Raw genomic sequence first — 21,167 nt, forward strand, 5'->3', positions numbered from 1 at the left:
AAAGATTTTATTCTACCATAAACTTTAATATTGTTTCAGAATTTTTAGATGAGGATTGATAATGTGTATCATTCAAACTAATATTTTCACCTTGGATGTTATATTCACCATTTTAAAGTCAATCTGACCTCCAACTTTTTTCAGGTATCAAACAAGAAGGCATATCCTGAATAAACAAAAGTATTGATATCCTATTTGATTAATGATACAGCATACTTAATTGATACAATAAAGTGCTGAGCACATTTTTATTATCATTAATGATTATATACAAGCTAAAAAAAAAAAACTCCACACAATATTCTAGCCATTTCTCATAATTTATTTCATCCTGCCAGCGACAGAATAATAATAATACAGAATGTACAGAAATTATTCTATCCTTTATGGATCCAACACTCACTCTCTCTCTCTTTTTCTTTCTCTCTTTCTCTCTCTCTATCTCTCTCTCTCTAGATATATGTATATATATATATAGATATGCAACCTTCTGACTTCTGGTCGCTAAATACTCTCTCACTGTTTACTATGTATGCTTGCTGACTTAGAAGTTATAGACACTTAATTTCTCTCAATTCTTGTGTTAATCGTCGGTGCTCTTCAGGTAGAATTCTAATCTACGAAGTCAAGGGCAACTTTATGACTTAGTTTTAATCTCTCGCCCAGCAGTAAGTATCACTTCCTACACTGATGATTGTGTAAGCATGAAACACGAGTGTCTGTAGATATGAAAATAATTATTAATATTTAAATTATATATATATATATATATATATATATATATATATATATATATATATATACGTGGCTTCCTTCAGTCTTGACAGACTATAGATACCCACTGTAAGGGTGCCTGGGTGGTAAATTTGTGTGGCAAGAGATGCGCAGTCGCCAATCACATCTCTCCTGAGTCAACATTGTTGCATACCAGTGGCAAGTTGAGGTACAGGACGACCGGAAAAAATGCCAAGATGAGCGGAGAGCACATACAGCGCCTAGAATTTCCAAATGGTCACCCATCTGGTACTAGCCAGACTCAATGTTGCTTAACTTTAGTGATCTGGTGAGAATCAGTGAGTCAACGTGATTAAACTATATATATATATATATATATATATATATATATATAATGCGTGTATCTGTCTGTACCAGTGAACTAAAACTTTCATTAGTTTGATCAAAGATATCTTGCTAAACTTTTATTTAAAACGCATGCCATATTGATATGGACTAAAAGCTTGGTATTCATTATTTGTATTGACATGAATTACTACAAATTTATACATGATTAATTAAAATAGAATGTACTTGAAATTCAGTGATCTATTTATTTTGAATTATGAAAACCATTATGTTTTTTTAAATGTAGACCAAAAATCAACTGAAAGGTGAATGGTTTGATACTAATAAAGGTTTCTAGTTTGAATAAAAGATATTGGTTTTGATGAGATCAATTTACATGCAGTAAGTAATACAATGGAAAGAAAAAACAAAAATCAAACAAGCGGGAAGAATGCTGAAAAATATCTACATTAGTTTTTTTTTATGGAAAACAAATGTACAACACAAAAACAAAATCATACTAAAATTATTCAATTATAAAAAAAATTGCCATTTTTCATTTGTCATTCAATATTTATAAGGATGATGCAAAAAAAAGTAATTTAATTACAGATATCTTAATGAAATATCTTCGAAGATAACATTGCAAGACAATAATTCAGACATTAGAAGCATTAGAATTTATACTTTTGAATCGTTGGTTCTATGACATATCAACCCTATTAGAGTTATGTAATGCAGAATCCAGTCAGTTTAGTTGAAAATTGCATTCTTCAAATTCTAAATATTTTTTAAGATTCATTCGTAATGTAAATTTCTGTACAATTTGTTTGCATAATTTTCAAATATTAATTTATATTTTTCATAAAACTTTGATTTATCATAATATTTTTTAATTTGACACATTTTTTTAAAAAAGTTTTCAATATAGATTTATTTATTTTATACTTATACTCACCCCATACAAGACACACTGCCACTGAGCCCTAAGGGGCTACTATGAATTAGGGGCCAGATTTAAAGGGAGAATCTTAAGTGAGAAGTTGTGCAGCAAGACGTTTGTTTACATTATATTTAAATATCTGCATATTGATAGTCGAAGAGATAGGGAGCAGAGATGGAACTCCAAAGTCTTTGAGGAAAGAAGCTATTAGAGTAGAACACTTCTGGCATTTGAGGAGCTCATTATTGAAGGAATGGGCTGTTGATTATCAGGATGGTCGGCAGTATTTACGTTGCCATGTATAAAAGCAACAAGTTTGTTGGAACACATTTTATTGAAATACTTGTAACATGAGTGCACGGATGCAACATCGTGGTAACGGAACAGAAACTGGAGCTGGGCAGACAGTGTGGAATTTATTAGATTAGAGGCTCTTTTTTTAACTCTGTCTAAGAACATGATGACCCATTGGGTCAATGTTGGTATATTAGTCTATACATGTTGTCCTCTGAAATTCTGAAGGTGGTAATCCGTGGAAAATATATTAAAGTTGAAGACATTGCATAACTATTTAGAATATTTTTCAAAACATTCTCATTATCAATGAAAACTTTAACGTTTTGCTGCTTTAGATTTCAACACAATCTAGATGATACGAAAACTTGTGTTTGGGGTGTAATTGAAGATAAAATATACGGACTTTACAAGAGTTGAACTCATAGATTTCAGATTATAAGACTTTTATATTTAACGCATTATCCTTCCCCTCCTTCCATCACTTCTCATCTAATTTATCCCTCAATCCTTTCTAATACATCCGATATGCAGATTATCAAAATTTTAGCATTAGAGCCACTATTTTTTAAAGGGATATCATTGCATTTACTTTGGATTTTTTGTTCAAAAAATTCTTGCATTTGCCTTCCCACAAGAGCAGAGTTAGACACAAGATAGGTTTTTAATGTGAGGAAAATCCAGCTCCCCAAATGGGGCACTCTGGAATGAAACAAAAATAAAATTTGCCTTAGTCTAGAAGAAATTCGCCTTCACTGACTGAGAAAAAAAAACAAAAAAAACTAGTGCAGCATCAGAACAGATACTGCACTTTGCTCTTAGCCAAAAGGCCAAGTATACTGTTTGTGTTGTTCATTGGTTGTTTTAAGGCATATCAACCATTTTGTCAAAAGCCAGTGTGACTTCATCCAAAATACCTTTAGTCATCATAATGGATACAGTTTTTGCTATGGGCAAATTAAACCCATCAATGAGACCCTGACAGACATTAACAATCTGTGCTTGAGTAGACTTAGAAGTAATGCTAATAAAGCAGTGATTACAACACTCCTCAAACATTCAAAATCGGGGTCCTTATCACTAAAGATTTAGAGTATTTTTACTTGCAAAGTTATGTGGTAATCATGAAAATATACTTTAATTCAGTAAGTAGCTGTAATTTTTTTAAATTGAAATCTCTCAAGACAAGGCATGAAGCCACTTGATGTAAGTATCTAAAAAAATCTACTTCAAGCCCAACAATTATCCAATGATAAGAATTAGATGGATAGATTCTGACAGTACAAACAGCAATTCTTCCCATTTGTCAGAAATATTACTCGTGGAATGTGAGAACTAAAGAACAAAATAAGGGAAGCAAGAATTACAAATCTGCAGAAAGTAAACCCAACATCCACTTTCTATTCTCCTTAACAGATGTTGCCTACGATGTAGGTAAGCAATTTCGTTTTGTGATTTTTTATTATTTTTTATTTTTTACTCAAGGTAGACAACTTCTATTATGCTCTATTATGTTCACCAATTTAAAATGAGCTACCCCATTTCTGATTTTTATTTTTACAGTAGCACGGGTACCCAGCGTTGCCGTGTGTTTGGAGGTGTAAAAGATAAAAAAAGTTCTGTTAGGTAGGTAGGCTCGAACCTGTACCCTTGAGATCAATAGGCTGATAACTTATCGTCATGCTACATGGGCAGAGAACTGAGAATGGGTGAAATTAAACGATTAAAAAGTTAAGTGACAAGTGCGTGAATTTTATGAGATGAAACATGACGCCATATGAGAATGAAACACACTTAACTTTGGCTGCAAACCAGTTTCTGTGCATGTTGCTTGTTTCCCCCCAAGATGTTGGAGAAAACCAACTTCCCATAAAAAAGGAAGTGTCCAAATGAATAGCAATTGTCTGATTTTGGCCACATTAATCAAGCCTTGTTGCTTTCTGGACGTTTCAAGCACAAGTGCCAGGGAAGCTCATTTTGCTACGGGTTCAGTTTTGCTTATATACAGAAAAACCAAATAAACACGCAGAAACTAAGAAATACTACGAAAATAGCATGTAAAAGTCACCCAAATAAAAGATACATACCACCCCATTTCGTAAATCGTAGATATTATAATCTAAGTAGCATATAAAAGGTTCTAAGAAAGAGTAACCAGCCCGAGCCCCCCCCCTAAAAGCCTTTGCCGGACATACACAAAAAATGTACACACACACACTAACACACATTTTGCCTTTTATATATAGATAGATAATTACATGAATAGAAATGATATGAGAATGAGATGATGGATGTATAATGGAAGCCTTCAAGACAGCTTAGTTCTGATAACCTCAGACAAAGATTAAATCTGGATAATATAGAGATGTGCGCTGAACAGGAGACTTTGATAGTATAGCCACGTTGAAATAATGGATGTGAATTTTTGGATTAGTAGATGTAGGATTGATTTGTTTTATGGCATATCAATCATTTTTTGGTTACTAAATACTGAAAAAAGTTGTCCAATGGAATCCTTAATCACACACAAATGTAATCAGTCTAAAAAATGGAAGACATAAATATGAATTTATCAACTTTAGATAAAATTTTACATAAAATGGACATCTCCTAAATTATTAAAAGAATATACTTGTGGTCACATGAACCAGCAATTACAAAAAATCTGCAGAGATAATGTGGTATAGAGTCGAAACACACAGTTACCAACTGGAGAAACTTTGAGACATTTGCCAGGATTATTTCCTTAATTTGGCAGATCGGAGGCTCAGGGCACATGGTGGAAATTGACAAATCCTTTAACAAAAGAAAACATAATGCTAGAAGACTTCTTGAACCGCTCTGAGTCTTCAGAGGATTTCTTGGTGATTGTACCAAACCGTAATGCCGAAACCCTCTTTCTTATATTATCTTATATATATATATTTCTGCCACCAATGAGTAGGAACATTATCCTTAGAAAACTTTTCAACAGAGGTAATCTTTTTTTGTTTCTAATGTGATTGACACTCAAGACATCATCTTCTGATATCTCTTTGGGAGAAACTTTATAAGAATACAGCTTTGATTTTTAGAAGAAGCAGAGTGAATAATATGGTTGGGGATGAACTTATAGATACTAAAACATGACGTAACTAGCCGATTGATTGGATCGGGCTTCTTCAACCGCCTGTTTAACCGAAGTAAGGACTAAAGTGGAGTGTTGCAAGTCCCCAGGTCACAGACTACTTAGCCACCAGGACTCGTCATAAAACATTACAAGTCACTACCCATGGCCTAAAAGTGGTCCAATTTTTTTTTTTTGAGGGAGGGGGGTATGCTTTTGTATGGGGTTGTAGTCAGCACATTCATTTTGCCAACAAGGCGACAGTAGATGTAGAACAGTTGAGGTAGCAGGTTCAAATCATAGTTGAAGGCTCAGGAAAACATGAAAAGAAGTGATAAAAATGGAGAGAAAAACAGATAAATAAATGCCTGTCTAGAGATAGGTTAGTTGATAAGTTAATTTCTTAAAGTTAGCCAATGGATGCTAGCATGTAAAATGAAAGTCAAACTAATGATGGTGATTTTTTTTTTTAATATTACATATCAACAGTGGTCTGGGCTGAACGAAGTAATTTTTAAAATAATTGTAGCTAAGTACATTATTATATTGAAAATAACACAGTACAATAATAATAAATGAAAATTAATTATTGAAGATACTTTTGCCTGCAATGTTTTCGGAGTACTAACCACAAACAGATTAGAAATAATATTCAGTTGTTTGTATTTTTTTTTATTATTATTATTTTTTTTATATTACAAATTATTTTTTTTTTAAGACCAGAGTTAGGCGCATTTTGATATTCACTCTGGATAACTATTAAAAAATATTCAATCAATAAGAATTGAACACCAAATGAAAAATAGCATGAATGAATAAAAAATTTCTGGGAAAGAAAAACAAACTTTTGCATTAAATTCAATCATTCAAGAAAGATAAAGGAAAAACAAATGGATGATTGGATGTCTGAAATTCAAAAAAAAAAAGTAGAGATAAAATGAGATTAGTGGGTTTTTAAATGACAAAAAAAAAAGAGAAAATAGAGGTAAGTAATCAAAAGGAATTTGAGAAACAACAATTGGCACTGAAATGTTAGAAGGAAAGCATCAATAACACAAAAACGAAAACACAAACCAAAAAATAGTACATCAAAAGAATAGATCTGGAATTGGTCATTGTAAAACAAAACTGACTTCAAATAAATCAATTTCGTACAGTGAATATCTTATTTCTGATGATCATTTTTTTGTAAAGCTCACTTGCATAAAAAAAGGTATAAAAATAACCATGTATGATTCTAGTTATTACTACTTTCATCAAAGCAGGGGTTATCTTTTCAATTGAGTCTGTTTCTTACTACGCTTGTTGTGTACAATCTTGCGTCCGCACCAATTAACAAATTACACGTGTGACTATTTCATTACAAAAAATTATCCATTTATTTACAGAATGTGAATGACAGTTATTCACTTGATCACTTTTTAGTATCTGAGATTATTTGCAGAAGATCAGCAATTTATAATCTCAATCTCAAAACTACTATGACTATTCATTTCAAAATCCACCAGGAATATAGAAGTGCTACCACAATGTGCATCCTCTTTTCCCTTGGAAGATGATCTTGGAGTATCTGTTTGATTATGTTATGTGCCTGCACGATGCCTGCTGATTAGCACCCGTTCATAGTGACTCATATGTTGGTGGTATTGTCGATTTCCTTATTGGTGGGTCTCTGTAGGAAATCCAAGGATTCTCCTAAAGCATCTCATTCCCGTTGCCTATATTTATGTTTGCAACCTCATAAAGATTACTTGTGCATATAGCATATTCAGTTTGAACTTTGGATTGATCTTCTAGGCTTTTTCAAATTAACTCTAGTTTTGATAATGCTCAAAACTAGGTTAACAAAAAAGAATGAAGATCTTGAATGTGATTTAAGCTGGTTTAAACTTAGTGTTTAACATCAACAAAAAAAAAAAGAAAAGAAAATGGAATCTCCTATTTTTTACTTATTGTGCTGAACTAACTTGAATATCAAACTCACGATAATAATGATTTGTTTATTTGACAGTTTTTGGAATAATAATAATAAGAGAAGAAAATGGACGTTAGGTTTACTTTTGACAGTCTCACGACTCTTGCTTCCCTTATTTTCTCCATTAGTCACCACGTTTCATGAGTTATGTTTCTGGGTCGGAATCTATACATCTAACACTTATTGTTAGATAGTTTTTGACATTGAAATGGAAAATATTTTTTTTTCTTTAAATTTAAATAAACTAATCTCATATGTTGTCTGGAGCAATTTCTATGAAAAAAAAAAGATGGTGTATGCAAACCATCATAGATCTTTTTTTGTAAAATTTAAATTACTTTAAATGATTTATGGCAATTAATTTACAATTAATATTCAATTTAAATAGGAAAAACAATTTTTAAAGAAATTTTACCTGAAATGAATTTTCCATTAAAAAAACAATGGTCAAATTTTTTCTAAAAATATTATTTTGGTTAATATCAATATTCAATTTCCAGATCTATTCATTATTTTCAATAAGTTTAGAACAAAATTCAGCGCAAGGTGTCTGCAGTAATGTTTTTTTTTTAATCAACCAACTACTGAAGTTGGGAACCTAGCTAGAGGCATTGCATTCAAGCCACACTCATCATCAGATTGCTGAGGGATGAAGATAGAGGGAGGGGGGGTCCATGACATTGTACAACTGACCAAATAGCTGCAGCCACTTACTCATCGGATAGTAGTACTGTTCATCCAATGCCATTAAACGATAATAAAAATGGTCTGCAAAAAAAGAAACCATATCAAACTCCAACAGACAAGACTTGAAAAAAATAAAATAAATGTTAATATCAACAAAAATTAAGAAAATAACTTAAAAAAAACAAAACAAAACAAAAAAACAACATAATTCATAATGAATAATCATTGTGGTTCACAAAACAAGTGGTATCAAGTTTTGTGCATAGATAACACAAACCATTCTAAACTAGACACTAGACTTGGTAAAAAAAATGCATTAGTTATCCATATAAGACATAAAAGCAAATATAGTTTTTCTGTCAGATGTTGTTCATATAGGTAAACAACAAAAAAATCGCATTAGTCTGTTTAATATGTTTTAACTTTTTTCTGTTAAATAAATCTTGTTGTGTGTGTGTGTGTGTGTGTGTTTTTTTTTTTTGTATTTCTACTAAAAACTTTTGTCAAATGCATCATACAGGCATGAATGCAGTATCATTAGAAAGAGTGATCTCTCAGACACATAATATCCAAAATTTGGAAAAATTTGTTGATTATTTCGTGTAGAAATGTCATTTTGTTTGAAGGGGGAGGGGGTAAGATAAAAACCTTGCCTTCGATGTGGTTTGCAAACCATGCATGCACAAACCTTTGTTACGTTCTTTCATTTTTAATAGCTAAATTTGCAACATTATAAGATCTGTGTCCTTGTGAGCTCATTGTTAACGCATCTGCTTATTAATTTAAGTTATGTGAGTTTGTGCCCGGCACGTGCCATTTAAAAAAAATGTTTGTTTTTTGCTTACAAAATTTTTCTTTCAGTTTCATTTTTGGCTGATGGCACCCAAGTTGTGTTTTTTTTTAAATGACCGGGCAACACCAGGCGCTCCCCACCCCGCTAGATGCATATAAGAGATAGAAGTCAATTAGAATTATGCCCCTTTTTTCTTCTTTATAGTAATGTTTTTTAATATGGGCTGCAATTAAGTAAAATAGAGTTGTTCCCCTTGATTTCTTCCTCTATTAACACCATCTATAATAATATAAGCTTTATAATTGCATATAAGATAGAGTAGATAGAAGTAAAATAGCTATTCCACTTGTCTTCTTATATTAACACTGCTAAGTATAGGTCTAATTGCATATTCAGTCAGACACAGTTCCTGATATTAAAGGTTACATGTCTTGGATTGATTACTCTTGTGGTTTGTCAAATTTTATACATATTTTTATATTAATTAATCTATAAAATTGTTAGGTGAAAGTATGTAATGGTTAACAAAGCTCTCCCACACCTCCCTTGTTAAAAATGTCTCTCTAAATAATCTTCTACAGTTTATTGACCATACTGAAATAATAACGTTCTTATTTAGAAATACATTCTTCACATTAGAGAAAGGGAGTGTTGTTAACTATTCTATACTTTCTTCCCCTAATGAATTGATAAATAAAAATTTGTACAAAATAGTAAATCACAAGAGTAAGCTGCTCAAAATAAGAAGTTTTTAAGTTTCAAGAACTGAACAAGACCAATGATTACAACAGCAAATGTTGTATATGTAATAAATATAGCTACAAAATCATGCTTTGAGTCAATGAGCAGTGTCAGTAATCGTTCTGTTACCTGTGCGATTAATGTGCTTAACATCAAATGATTTGCACAGTTCAATGTAGATGTTCTGTACATGTTCATAAAAAGTGATGAAAATCAATGTAAACACACTAATGAATAACAAACCTCAGTCTTCCTTCTCCTAGATAAGTTGCCTATCCTGAAGCTCTAGAATCTAGCCTCTCTACTATTTCATCCATAGCTAGGATAAGAACTGGATTTATAGCAACAAATGAAAATTGGTTAGTCATAAGCAAAATTTGATTTGTCAGATTACATGCTATTTAGGTTGAACTTTGAGAATCCAACCAATTTAATTTTATAGAGTAAAAAATATGTATAAATTTAATTCACAGGCAATATGAATTGGAACAAATACATTGAGGACATTGCCAAGGCTGCTACAAAGGAGGTGAGCTCTGTGTACTTACACCAGAAAGCATCCTATATCTTTACAAAACCACAATTCGTCCATGCATAGGGTATTTGTTGCCATATCTGGGCTGGTGCATCTACCACTAGGCTCTCTCTCTCTCTTAGACATGTTCAAGAAAAGAGTGTCCAATCTAATAGGTCCTGTCACTTCAATGTCGCATCCCTGTGCCTGTTTTACAACTACTTTAATGGAATGTGCTCTGATGAATGCATAGTACTTATGCCCATACATACCCCCGACTAACCCAACAAGCAGCAGAATACGACTCCTTCACTGTAGAGGACCCTAGATGCCAGAAAGCCTTTTCTCTAATAGATTTTTTTCCTTTTAGACTGCTAGACTTTGAAATTCCGTCCCTGTTTCCTGCTTCCCTGACTGTATTAACCTGTAGAAGTTTAAATGTAATTACAAACAGATATCTCTCTGCTCAACTTCACACAGTTCCAAAACACAATCCAAAATAGAAGCCCAAGTGACAATATGTCTTGTTTGGAGTGAAAAGGAGTAAAAAGAGAAAAGAAAATTGATTAGTTTCAATGTGTGTGTTTTGAGTATGGCTGAGCTAAAAGGCAGCGCAACAATCGTTCCTTTCCAGTCAGCTCAATTGATGAGTAACATCAAGTGGTTTGCACAGTTTTAATGAATAAAAACACACTAAAGAATAAAAAGCCTCAAGTTTTGTTCAAGTTTTTCCTTCTCCTCTATTAGTTACCCTTCCTAAAATTCTAGAGTTTAGTCTAACCTACTATTTTATTCATAGGTATCAGGGTAAGAGTGGATTTATACCTTTACTAAGACTATTAGTGAATGTGAAATAGCAATTCGATAGGGATTCAAACACGGTGTGCCAAACGAAGAATCCACACTCTTACCAATGAATCAGTGCTAGTCTATAACCCCCCTTCATCAAAAATAAAAATAAAATGAAATAAAAAGATAAAATTTGCTAATGATATATGTACTCATAACAGAAAGAAAATATTATACACCAAAAATCACGTAAATTGATCAAGTAGTTTTATTTGTATAAAGAAAATCATTAAGCGAATTTAAGGTTTTTCAATACCCTCCTCCATATGTTAAGAATGGCTTTCTAAAATTTTGCAAAAGTTTTACTTATTTGGAATTATCTCCATTGTCCTACAAAATGGTGTTGAGAGATCGTTAATCATCATTTAACCATAAAATTTGTATTTTATTTATTTATTATTTATTTTTTTTAAATAAAACTACTTGATCAATTTACGTGATTTTTGGTGTATGATATTTTCTTTGCATCATGGGCATATACACCATAAATATTTTTTCTTTATTTTTATTTTTTCATGAGGGAAAAGTTAAGAGTTATGGACTTGCACCAATGAATCAATTTTGTATCCATAACAACACTGTAACAATTACAATGAGGATAACATTCAGAATTCATTTAAATAGCACCCGTATTTCTTTTGTTTTTAATTATGGAATTTAAATTTCTAGTTGATAAAATAATAACAAATAATTCAGATTAAATTCTCTTCCGGCATGATCCAGGATGATAAAAAAAAAAAATGACTTAATGTGCGGCTCTGATAGTCACTAGTTCTGTTGAAAGATACTGAGACTATGATCATGACAAAATGTAATCTTGAATCTAAAACAATAGACCAAAGAAAAAAATAATCAAGTTTGAAATTAATTATATAAAAATATATCATTTCTGAAATTGAATGTTGAAAAAAATGACCCAGTTTTTATACACAAGCAATTTATGGCAGTAAGTAAAAACAGAATAAAAAATGTAACGTCTTTTTTCTCGTCTAGATAAGATTTTGCTTATATCTATCAAGTAAATTGTTTGACGCTGTTCTGTAAATAAATATTTGATGGAATATATACAAACAACAAAAAATTCATAAAATTAGTAGAAAATTGTGTTTTGTAAAGAGTTAAAACAGTCAGCATGGAATGTACAAAAGTCGTTTGTTGTGTATCCGCTTTTCACAACATAAGCAGAGTTTCTGGCAACGTTTCAGGCAGATATATTCATTTTCTGCATTAAAAGCATTGAATAAATGATTTATATAAATTGTGCCATTTTTATTTGTAATATTATTATGCTGCATCTAATTGCATATATTTGCACTTTTTGTCATTTCTTTGGGAATAATAAGTAAAATTGAACATGATGTTTTAAAAAAAATCTATTTTAAAATGTGTAAAGTAAGAAAAAAGTTGAAATACTTAAACTAAAAGAAACATTGAGATGATGTATTAATGTTTACTAAATTTGTACCAAAACTTTAAAAATTTATTTTACTGTTTTGAATAATTTTGCTTTAATTAAATTTTACCAATAGATATTAGATATCAATCAATAAATGTTTGCAAAATTTCAGTTTCTTTGGAGTATTTTAAACAGTTTTTCAGGGGAATAATATTGGCCTAGCCTCATATTTTAAAATTAAAATAGCCCAAATTTCCATTCAATTTGATCTGTAGTAATTAAACATCAATTAAGAAAGATTCCCTGAATTTCGATTTCTTAAGATCTCTCAAACTTAAGACAGGGTTCATACAGATGTTTGATGTCCATTTTCACGGCTTTTCAAAGTTTTTCAAGACCTTTTCCAGACAAAATTCAATTTTTCAATATAAAATTCAGGGTGTTTTACAATCAACAGCAATTCGAAAAAGTAACCAACATCGCTACCAACTTGTCCATATTTTTCGGCCTGTTCTGCCTCATTTTAGGTTATCACAATTTTTTTTATCCTGTGTGTGGGGTGGGGCAGAATTCACCATTGGGAGACTCCCATTCGCAAAAGGAAAGTTTTTTTAGAGGGGGGTCGGTCATTTTAATTTATAGTGACTGCACTACCCCCCCCCCCCCAAAAAAAAAATTAAATTATAAATGAAAGCAAAAATAGAGGAACATTTATTTCAAGTTTATTTTTAATATTTCAGCACAAATTTTTTACTTGATATAACGAATTCAATTTTCAAGCCATTTTCCATATTTTCAAGGATTTTTTAAGGTAATAATAAAAATAAGGCCATTTCAAGGCAAAATTCAAAATTCAAGGACTTTTCAAGTTCATGTGAACCCTGTAAGATTAAATTTTAGACAATTTTTTTAGAATCAAAATGGGTTTTAGACAAAGTTGGAATAAGGATTTTAAATATAAGGTTCAGTATCATATAGTGATTTTGGTATTTGTAAGGTGACATAAAAGCGGTATAAAATTCATCTGCCCGAGGCTATTAATTTTACCTATCACGGGATCTACTGATGTGTTTGTCTGCAATGAAGTTGGCAGATAGTAGCAAATAACAGAATTGAAATCTGTCTCAGGAAAGTGTGCGGTCAGTAGGATCCCACTTGGCCTCCAAAACAACAGCAGCCACAAAACAAGAAACAAAGAAAAGTATCAATGCAGAAACGTAATGAAGATGGTACAACAAAATTTATCAAAGATAGAAATAAAATACTAGATTCAGATTAATAACATTAAAATCACAACAACAATAAAACAAAAAAAGAAAAGAAAAAGTGTATGAAACAAAACAATACTTTTATAGAAAGAAAGAAATGGAGGCAATCAAAATATGATAAACAAACAAAAAGAAATCACTAGTACAAGAGAATCCTTTGCAAGTGCAACAGGAATACCAACAACGTTAAGGCATTCTCATAGATTATCAAGTTCAGATTGTGACCATGCATCAAGAGACGCGCGCTCAAAACAAAAAATGAACAAATAAAGATTTCAGTATTGTAAAAGAACAAATAAAAAAAAAATTTGATAAAGAGAAATATATAACAGAGTTAATAAAAAATGTATAGGCATACAAGAATTTGGAATTGTCAGATTTGAATTCACAATTAGACATTTTGCATTATTTTTTTAAATTATGTGGTTATTCAAATTATAAATGAATGAGAAAATAATATACAAAGAAAAAGTTTGCATAAAATCCAAGAAAATGTAAAGATGAAAAAAAAAAAAAGGAAATACAATTAACTCATCTAGTGAGATTTTAATATTTTGTTTTTACTGTTAAAACAACTTCCTCATCTTTAGATTTATAATTGAAAGTATAGACATGAGAGATAAAAGAGTGTGAAGAAAATAGAAATAGAGGGAAAAGATATAGGTAGAAGAGGAAGAGTAAATTTCTTTTGTAATGTTTGATAATGGCTAAGAAAAGCTATTGTTAAAACTTTCTTTCCATTCTTAACTCTCATGTCTATTTATAATTGTAAATTTTCAAAAAGTAAATAAATAAATAACATCTTTGGTTGACATCAACATATTCCTTGGCCTTTTGGTTAAGAACAAAGTGTAGTACCTGTTCTTATGCTATACTTAGGCTATTCTGTCCTTGGTCAATGAAGGAGAACTCCTTCTAGACTGGGGCAATTTTTATTTTTGTTCCAACCCAGAGTACCCCTTTTGGGGGAGTTGAATGTTCTCCACATTAAAAACTGACTTTGTGTCTAAGTTTGCCCTTGTGGTGAGTCCAGTAAATAAGAAGAACATCACTGGTTCATTTCTGGCAGTTTTTTATTTTTTCATTCTAAAAACAATAAAGATAAATATTGAAATCTCAACACACAAGCTCATTAAATTGTATTATCATATTCACTTTTTCATTTCATCTCTCTCATTATATTAAGTTATTGAAAAGACTGCATTTTCAAAATAATTTGATGCGTGAATCAGTGTTTGGGATTTCTAACTGTAACAACCTCTACAAGTTTATAACGGACTATGTATTTTTGTTGAGGCAGGGGAAAGGAATCTTTATTTTTACTTATTATCATCATTATTGTTAAGGATATTATTAGATAACCCTATCTACTTAAAAAATAAAAATAAATTTTTTTACTATTAATTTTCATTCAAATTTCATAATAACATAATTTCTTCTTTTTTTTCTTTCTTTTTTTTTTTAAATATCTACAAATGTTGTTCTACTTCCACAATGAATTTTTTGGTAAATAAAATTTAAATTGGGGACCATCTAAACGAGATCAAGCAACAAATGTGGTATTTTGGTGATAGTACCTAGTGGGAAAAAAACTTGTTGTGAATGTAATATTTTTACTTAAACAAAATAACTGAATTTCTAATATAAAAGAATTCAAGACAAATTACAAGTTTCTAAATTTTGAAATTCAACAAATATGAAGAATTAATGCAAACACTTAATTATTTATATGTGCTAAAGAAACAATTAGGTACCTCCAACGCGTACCACAGTTTTACTTCCCCCTACATGTAACACAATATAACTGCAATTTAATATTATCAACCTAACTTTTTACCATTTAAACGAAGAGGCAAAAATCGTGTTTATATCATTGACACTTTAAAACAATGTTCCTATGTAGTGACGTTTTTGAAGCTGTAGATATACCCATGTTTTAAAAATCTAGCAAAAATCAAATAATAGTCATATCTTCCTGAAATTTTCGATATTTATTCATTATTAAATAAACTTATATAATAATAGAAGATTTTGTTAAACATATTAGAGGAAATTTCTTTTTTTTTTTAGGTTTTCTACCCCACCCCCTATATTTCATGTTGTGAAAACTAAACAAAATAAATGTAGGTTGATAAAAATATTTATATATATATATAATATATATATATATATATATATATATATATATATAAAATCCCATTATTTATTTCACTTATCTTAAAGTTGTAAATAAAATTGGACATAAAATCAATATGTTAAAATGTTAATAATATGTAAAAATATGTAAAAATAAAATGTAAAAAAAAACACTTTTTTCTTGATAATGTTTTCTTTGTAATATAATTATTTGAATTACAACAACAAAAAAAAACACAGAATTCTAAAAAATAATTATTTTTAAAAAGAATTATGTGATATTAAATTCAAATATTATGCGATATGAACTTTAAACAAAGTTTTTTTTATAACAGGTTTCCAATAATATAACAACATATTCATATAGTTTAATATATGACTTGAGATAATAAGAACTGCAAATCCCAGATCGGCCTAAAAAAATTCATTTTGATTTTATTATTTGAATTGATAGAGGATGATCTGTATTTTTTGTGCCTTTTTTTCAAAACAATACGAAGGCCTGTTAGCAACATTATCTTTAGATACATAAGTGTCAATAGAAGACGTTAAAATTAATTTTATTAACTCTTGTCTGTGTAGTTCGTTAATAAAAATCTATTTGTTTTATGAAAGGTAAGTCTTATATTGTTTTTTATCCATAGCAAAAAAAAAGTTCTTCCCATTAACCATTATAATGTGAATGCCCATCCATAGAAATTGACACAAACACACGAAATGATGATGTTTCTATTAATGTGTACAATGCTGACGTTTTACACAACGTCGTGGAGATACCTAAAGACAATACTTATAACAGGTCTGGCAGTGTGCAACTAAAGTATGTAACCCGAAGTGAATATGATTACTCTATCCTAGAAATATAAGTGTGTTCTTCTTTGAAATATTTAATCATACAATTTTGAAATCATTTAGTTTTTTTTCTGAAAATAGCCTTTCAGGGTGGATTTTGTAAAAAAAAAAAAAAAAAAAAAGTAAAGAGAAAAAAAGAAGAAAAAAAGAACTATTTTTCTCATTTTATTATACAATTATATTTTCTACGATTGTAATCAATTAGTAAAACAAATCGCTTCTTTATTTCTACAATTTCATTTAAAACTTGTGTTTAATTTGTGAAGAATAAAATAATTTGGAAAAATTTAGTTATTTTATTGCTGAGGATATTTTCATTCTTTCTTTCCCAACTTGCATTTATAAAAATAAGTCAGTAACTGGAAGCTGCTTCCTAATTGTACATTACTAAAAAGTTCCTTGCTAAACTGTTTTCATTAATTGGCATAATAGCTAGAGCGTTCATTAATGCACTGGGAGACTGCAGTACAGTCCTTGGTCAAGTCATATTAAAGACTCCAAAAGTGATAATTTATGCCATGTTGTGACACACTCAGCATTATAAAGGTATAGTAGCCAATGAAAAGGAAGCCTTTGGGTCGCCTCTGACTACGGACAATCCATTTAGGTTCTCAAATGCCTTCCCTGTTTACTCTACTATTGCCTTTATTTAAATTCATATCAAACAGAAGTCTGTTTCTTTTTAATTTAAAACACTTTATAATTGAACTCCCCACAACATTTTTTTAATAGAAATTATAAATTTACGGATGAGTAGTTTGAATGAAGTTCAATATGTTTATTTGATTTTGAATAAAGTCCAAATTTTCTTGTTCAATTTTGAAGAAATTCATTATTTGTGATTATGCAGAAAATGAGAGGAGATGAAAGGTTTATGCAAATGATCATGTCATTTGATTACATTCAGAGTTGAAAGCTGCTAATATAGAAAAATAAGTACAGTCAAACATCGGTCAATGTACTTAGTTATTAATTAGCAGGGCTTCCCGATGTTGCCCAAGGCTAAGGACTAAGAAACAGAAGCGTTAAAATAAGTACATGGAACATCTTTCCTTTAAACTTTCTTTGTGTATATATTCTCAACTTTTTCAACCCACCTCTCTTACATGCAACTGGTTCAATATAATAGAAAGTAAAAAAGAAAGAAGCAAGAAAGAGACAAAAGAAAGCAAAAAAGAAATAAAAGTTGTCATCAGCTGACTAATTGACCTAGTTTCAATCTTGTTTATAGAACAGCTATTAGTAAGAATGAAGGACCCCCCCCCCACACACACACAAACACATTAATTTATTTCCTGGTGAGCCCAAGGAAATGATTATAACATATACTTTCACAATATGAAAATTATTTGATTATTATTTATACATTAATTAACATTTTTGCTGTAAACTGGTGAATATTTTGTGCAAACATTTCATGGCTTTACTGCATATTAATTCCTTTGGGCCATTTTTTGCTTTGAACATCATAGGAAGAAGATAGGGGTCAATTAATTTGGCATCCCCCAACACCACCACCCAATTATGTTCCACCTAGCTTTCTTGTTGGTTTCATTTTCAAACAATTTTTTGATAAAAAAAGATAACATGATTTTTTTGTGCAATTCAAAACATACAGCACAAAAGTAAAACATTGCTTTTAAATATAATAAATAAGAATATTTGTAAACTGATTTTTTTTTTTTAAATAAATATGTCTATTTACACATTTTAAAAAAAATATTTTTGTACAGAAACATTTTCACAGAAATAATGAATAAATGAAGTAATGGACACACGTAATATTAAAAGGGTTTTCACATTGAGCAAAATAATTAAGATGGATTACCTACAGGACACATAATATAGCAGGAAAGACCATAATAGATTAAGGAAAAGACACATAGAATTAATATGATTTTCTGATTGATTAAAGAAACATAATTGAGCAAAGTCACCAAATTAATTAACACCGTCTACTTCCTATAATGTTCAAAACAGGAAATAGCTGAGAGTACTTAATACGCAGTTAAAAACACATTTCGCTCAAAAGTGAATTCGTTCAAAAAGGAAAGCATTCATTAACCAAGGTAGTAAACTTTGCAAGTAAAAGGATATGATACCTACATTAGCAATTTGCAAATACAGATAACATGTGAGAAAACGGGGAGAATTGATATCGTTTTGTGACAGGCAACTCATGAAATAAAACAATTCAATTATCTTTTCATTTTTCATTGTTCTAAGCAACATACGCCATTTTAATGTTAAATAGGTTGGCAAAGAATAATACTTAATTTTAAATAATTACTTTGAATAAGAATTAAATAATATTTAATTATAACAAAAATAATGAATTTTTATAAGAATTAATGAAATAATTACTGATTTTAAATTAATATTATTCCTCAAATATTATAACTAGTCGATTCAGTAATTCTTATAAACCAATGTAAGACAAATTGATTTGAATAGCATGACATGATTTCTATTTATATTTGTGAAATTAATAACTTATGATGCAGGCTAAAAATTATGAAACAAAATCAGAAAGTTTGTATTATTTGGATTATTCAGACTACTGTTCTTATCTTGAGTTTTATTCACACAATGTTTTGATCAATTTAACTTCTGACCTTCCTCAGGTATATTTTGTCAAACTCAGGAATCAAGTTCAACAAGATACACCTTAAGAAAGTCGAAGGTTACATCGATCGAAACATTGTGTGAATAAAACTCAAGTTGAGAACAGTAGTCTGAACAATCCAAAATAATACAAAGAAACGGAGAGGCAATAGGAAAATATATGCAGATATTTTGGAATTCAAATTAGATTAAAGAAATTTTCTTACAATGATTAAAATGGCATTAGAACAAAAATGAAAACAATATTTAAAAATGTTTGAAGAAAAATATACATATTTTTCTTTATTTCTATCATATTTCTAAAGTGAAAAGGAAAACATCTTCAAAATGAATGTTTTGAATTTTTCAGATAAGGCATTCCATCATTTGCATTATTTTTTCTTCCAGCTATTGCCCTCATCATTTCTATTTATTTTCTTTTATTAAGTTTTGTCCAATGTGTTTTCCAGTCTTATTCATGTATATTGTACATTCACAGTGATGTGCATTTCCATATTTAAATATTGTGTTGATTATTTGTATATTGTTTAACTGATGTTTTCTATGTCTTGACATTCGATGAACTCAATATTTTGGTGCTTTATTTACAAATTTAAGAAACAGTCATGCATCATGTGATGTCCAACACAAGCCAGCATGTAAAACAGATACTAAATCAAATATGATGATGATGATTATAAGGCAATCACATGATATCAATATTGTGATAAACCTTTAGATTTAGATTTTCATCAGCATATACAATGCACAAATAATACCTTCCTGCTCCCTGTTTCTCTGATCATGCCAACATGCAGAAATTTAAATGAAATGTGAACAAACATTGCAACCAAAGTTGCCTTCCAATAAATCTGGTCCTTATCATAATAACCCCTTGTGCTTAATTGACAATATGTGTTGTTTGACATTAACAAAAGTGCCAAAAAAATAAAAATCAACAACAGTCACATATGAACACAAGTAAAACATCACCATGAATAAACGATACACATGAAACAGCGAAATTATAGCTGTTGGCATGACATAGGTCAATTTGCAGCTGGAAATTTCCTGTTAGATTTTAGTCTTTGTAAATTATTAGTGTTTATTAACAAAGATTTTTTTTTTATGTAAAAAAAGTCCAGTTCCTCAAAAAAAAAAAGGGGCACTCTGAATTAGAACAAAAATTTACATTGCCTTAGTTCAGAAGGATTTTGTTTTCACTGAAGAGTTCAAAATATTTGGCTATCACCTTCTAGTCACTATAATAGCAAACATTATGTGGCATCACTAGCAGATTTTAACAGACACTTTCTTTCACAAGTCTTCATTTATATTACTTGTATCTCTACAAAAATACTTGTCTGTAGGACACAATACCACCATGCTGCTATCCAATTAACTACAACAATCGTTTTCACGTCTAATATGAACAAATTGCTTGTATCATTTCGATTATTTAGACTATTGCTCTCATCTTGATTGTTATTTTCACAATGTTCAGTTGATATACCCTCTGACCTTCTTCAGGTGCATTTTGTCGAACTCAAAAATCTGTTTGGAATTTTTAACAGAAACCTTTATTTAATCCATGAGGGTAACATTCTCGTTTTTTCAGTGGATTAAATAAAAGGTTCTGTTTGAAATTCCATGCAGATTCTTGAGTTCGACAGAAAGTTTCAAGAGTTCGACAAGATATACCTGAAGAAGTTTGGAGGTTACATCAATCGAAATGTTGTGAAAATGATACTCAAGATGAGAACAGAAATCTGATTAATCCAAATAATATGAATTATCAATCTTCATCTCAAAAATTCAAAAACATAAACAAATTCTTGTTGAGTTGTTCTCAAATTTTGCCTAATTTCAACCATTATGGTGTTGTCTCACTATTCACCTGAAAAACTCATTAATCCTTATGCTTGAGTTATTTTGGGCCTTGAGAAG

At 30.2% G+C, this 21,167-nt stretch overlaps 1 protein-coding gene across 27 annotated transcripts in view; it reads right to left on the reverse strand.

The window, feature by feature from the left end:
• Nucleotides 1-21,167, reverse strand: part of LOC145297875 (inositol hexakisphosphate and diphosphoinositol-pentakisphosphate kinase 2-like) — a 375,735-nt gene that overhangs the window by 44,727 nt on the left and 309,841 nt on the right. For 5 of the 27 annotated variants that reach the window (XM_080144272.1, XM_080144241.1, XM_080144229.1 and 2 more), the window contains one exon: nt 8,095-8,148. The exons of the other annotated variants lie outside the window; for them this stretch is intronic. In XM_080144272.1, the coding sequence (XP_080000398.1) occupies nt 8,095-8,148 (54 nt within the window). The remainder of the gene's footprint in view (nt 1-8,094; nt 8,149-21,167) is intronic. 27 annotated transcript variants of the gene reach the window in all.

Source organism: Euprymna scolopes, chromosome 2 (genome assembly GCF_053919585.1).
Source record: "Euprymna scolopes isolate OS-2025 chromosome 2, ASM5391958v1, whole genome shotgun sequence".
In the NCBI taxonomy this organism is placed as follows: domain Eukaryota; kingdom Metazoa; phylum Mollusca; class Cephalopoda; order Sepiida; family Sepiolidae; genus Euprymna; species Euprymna scolopes.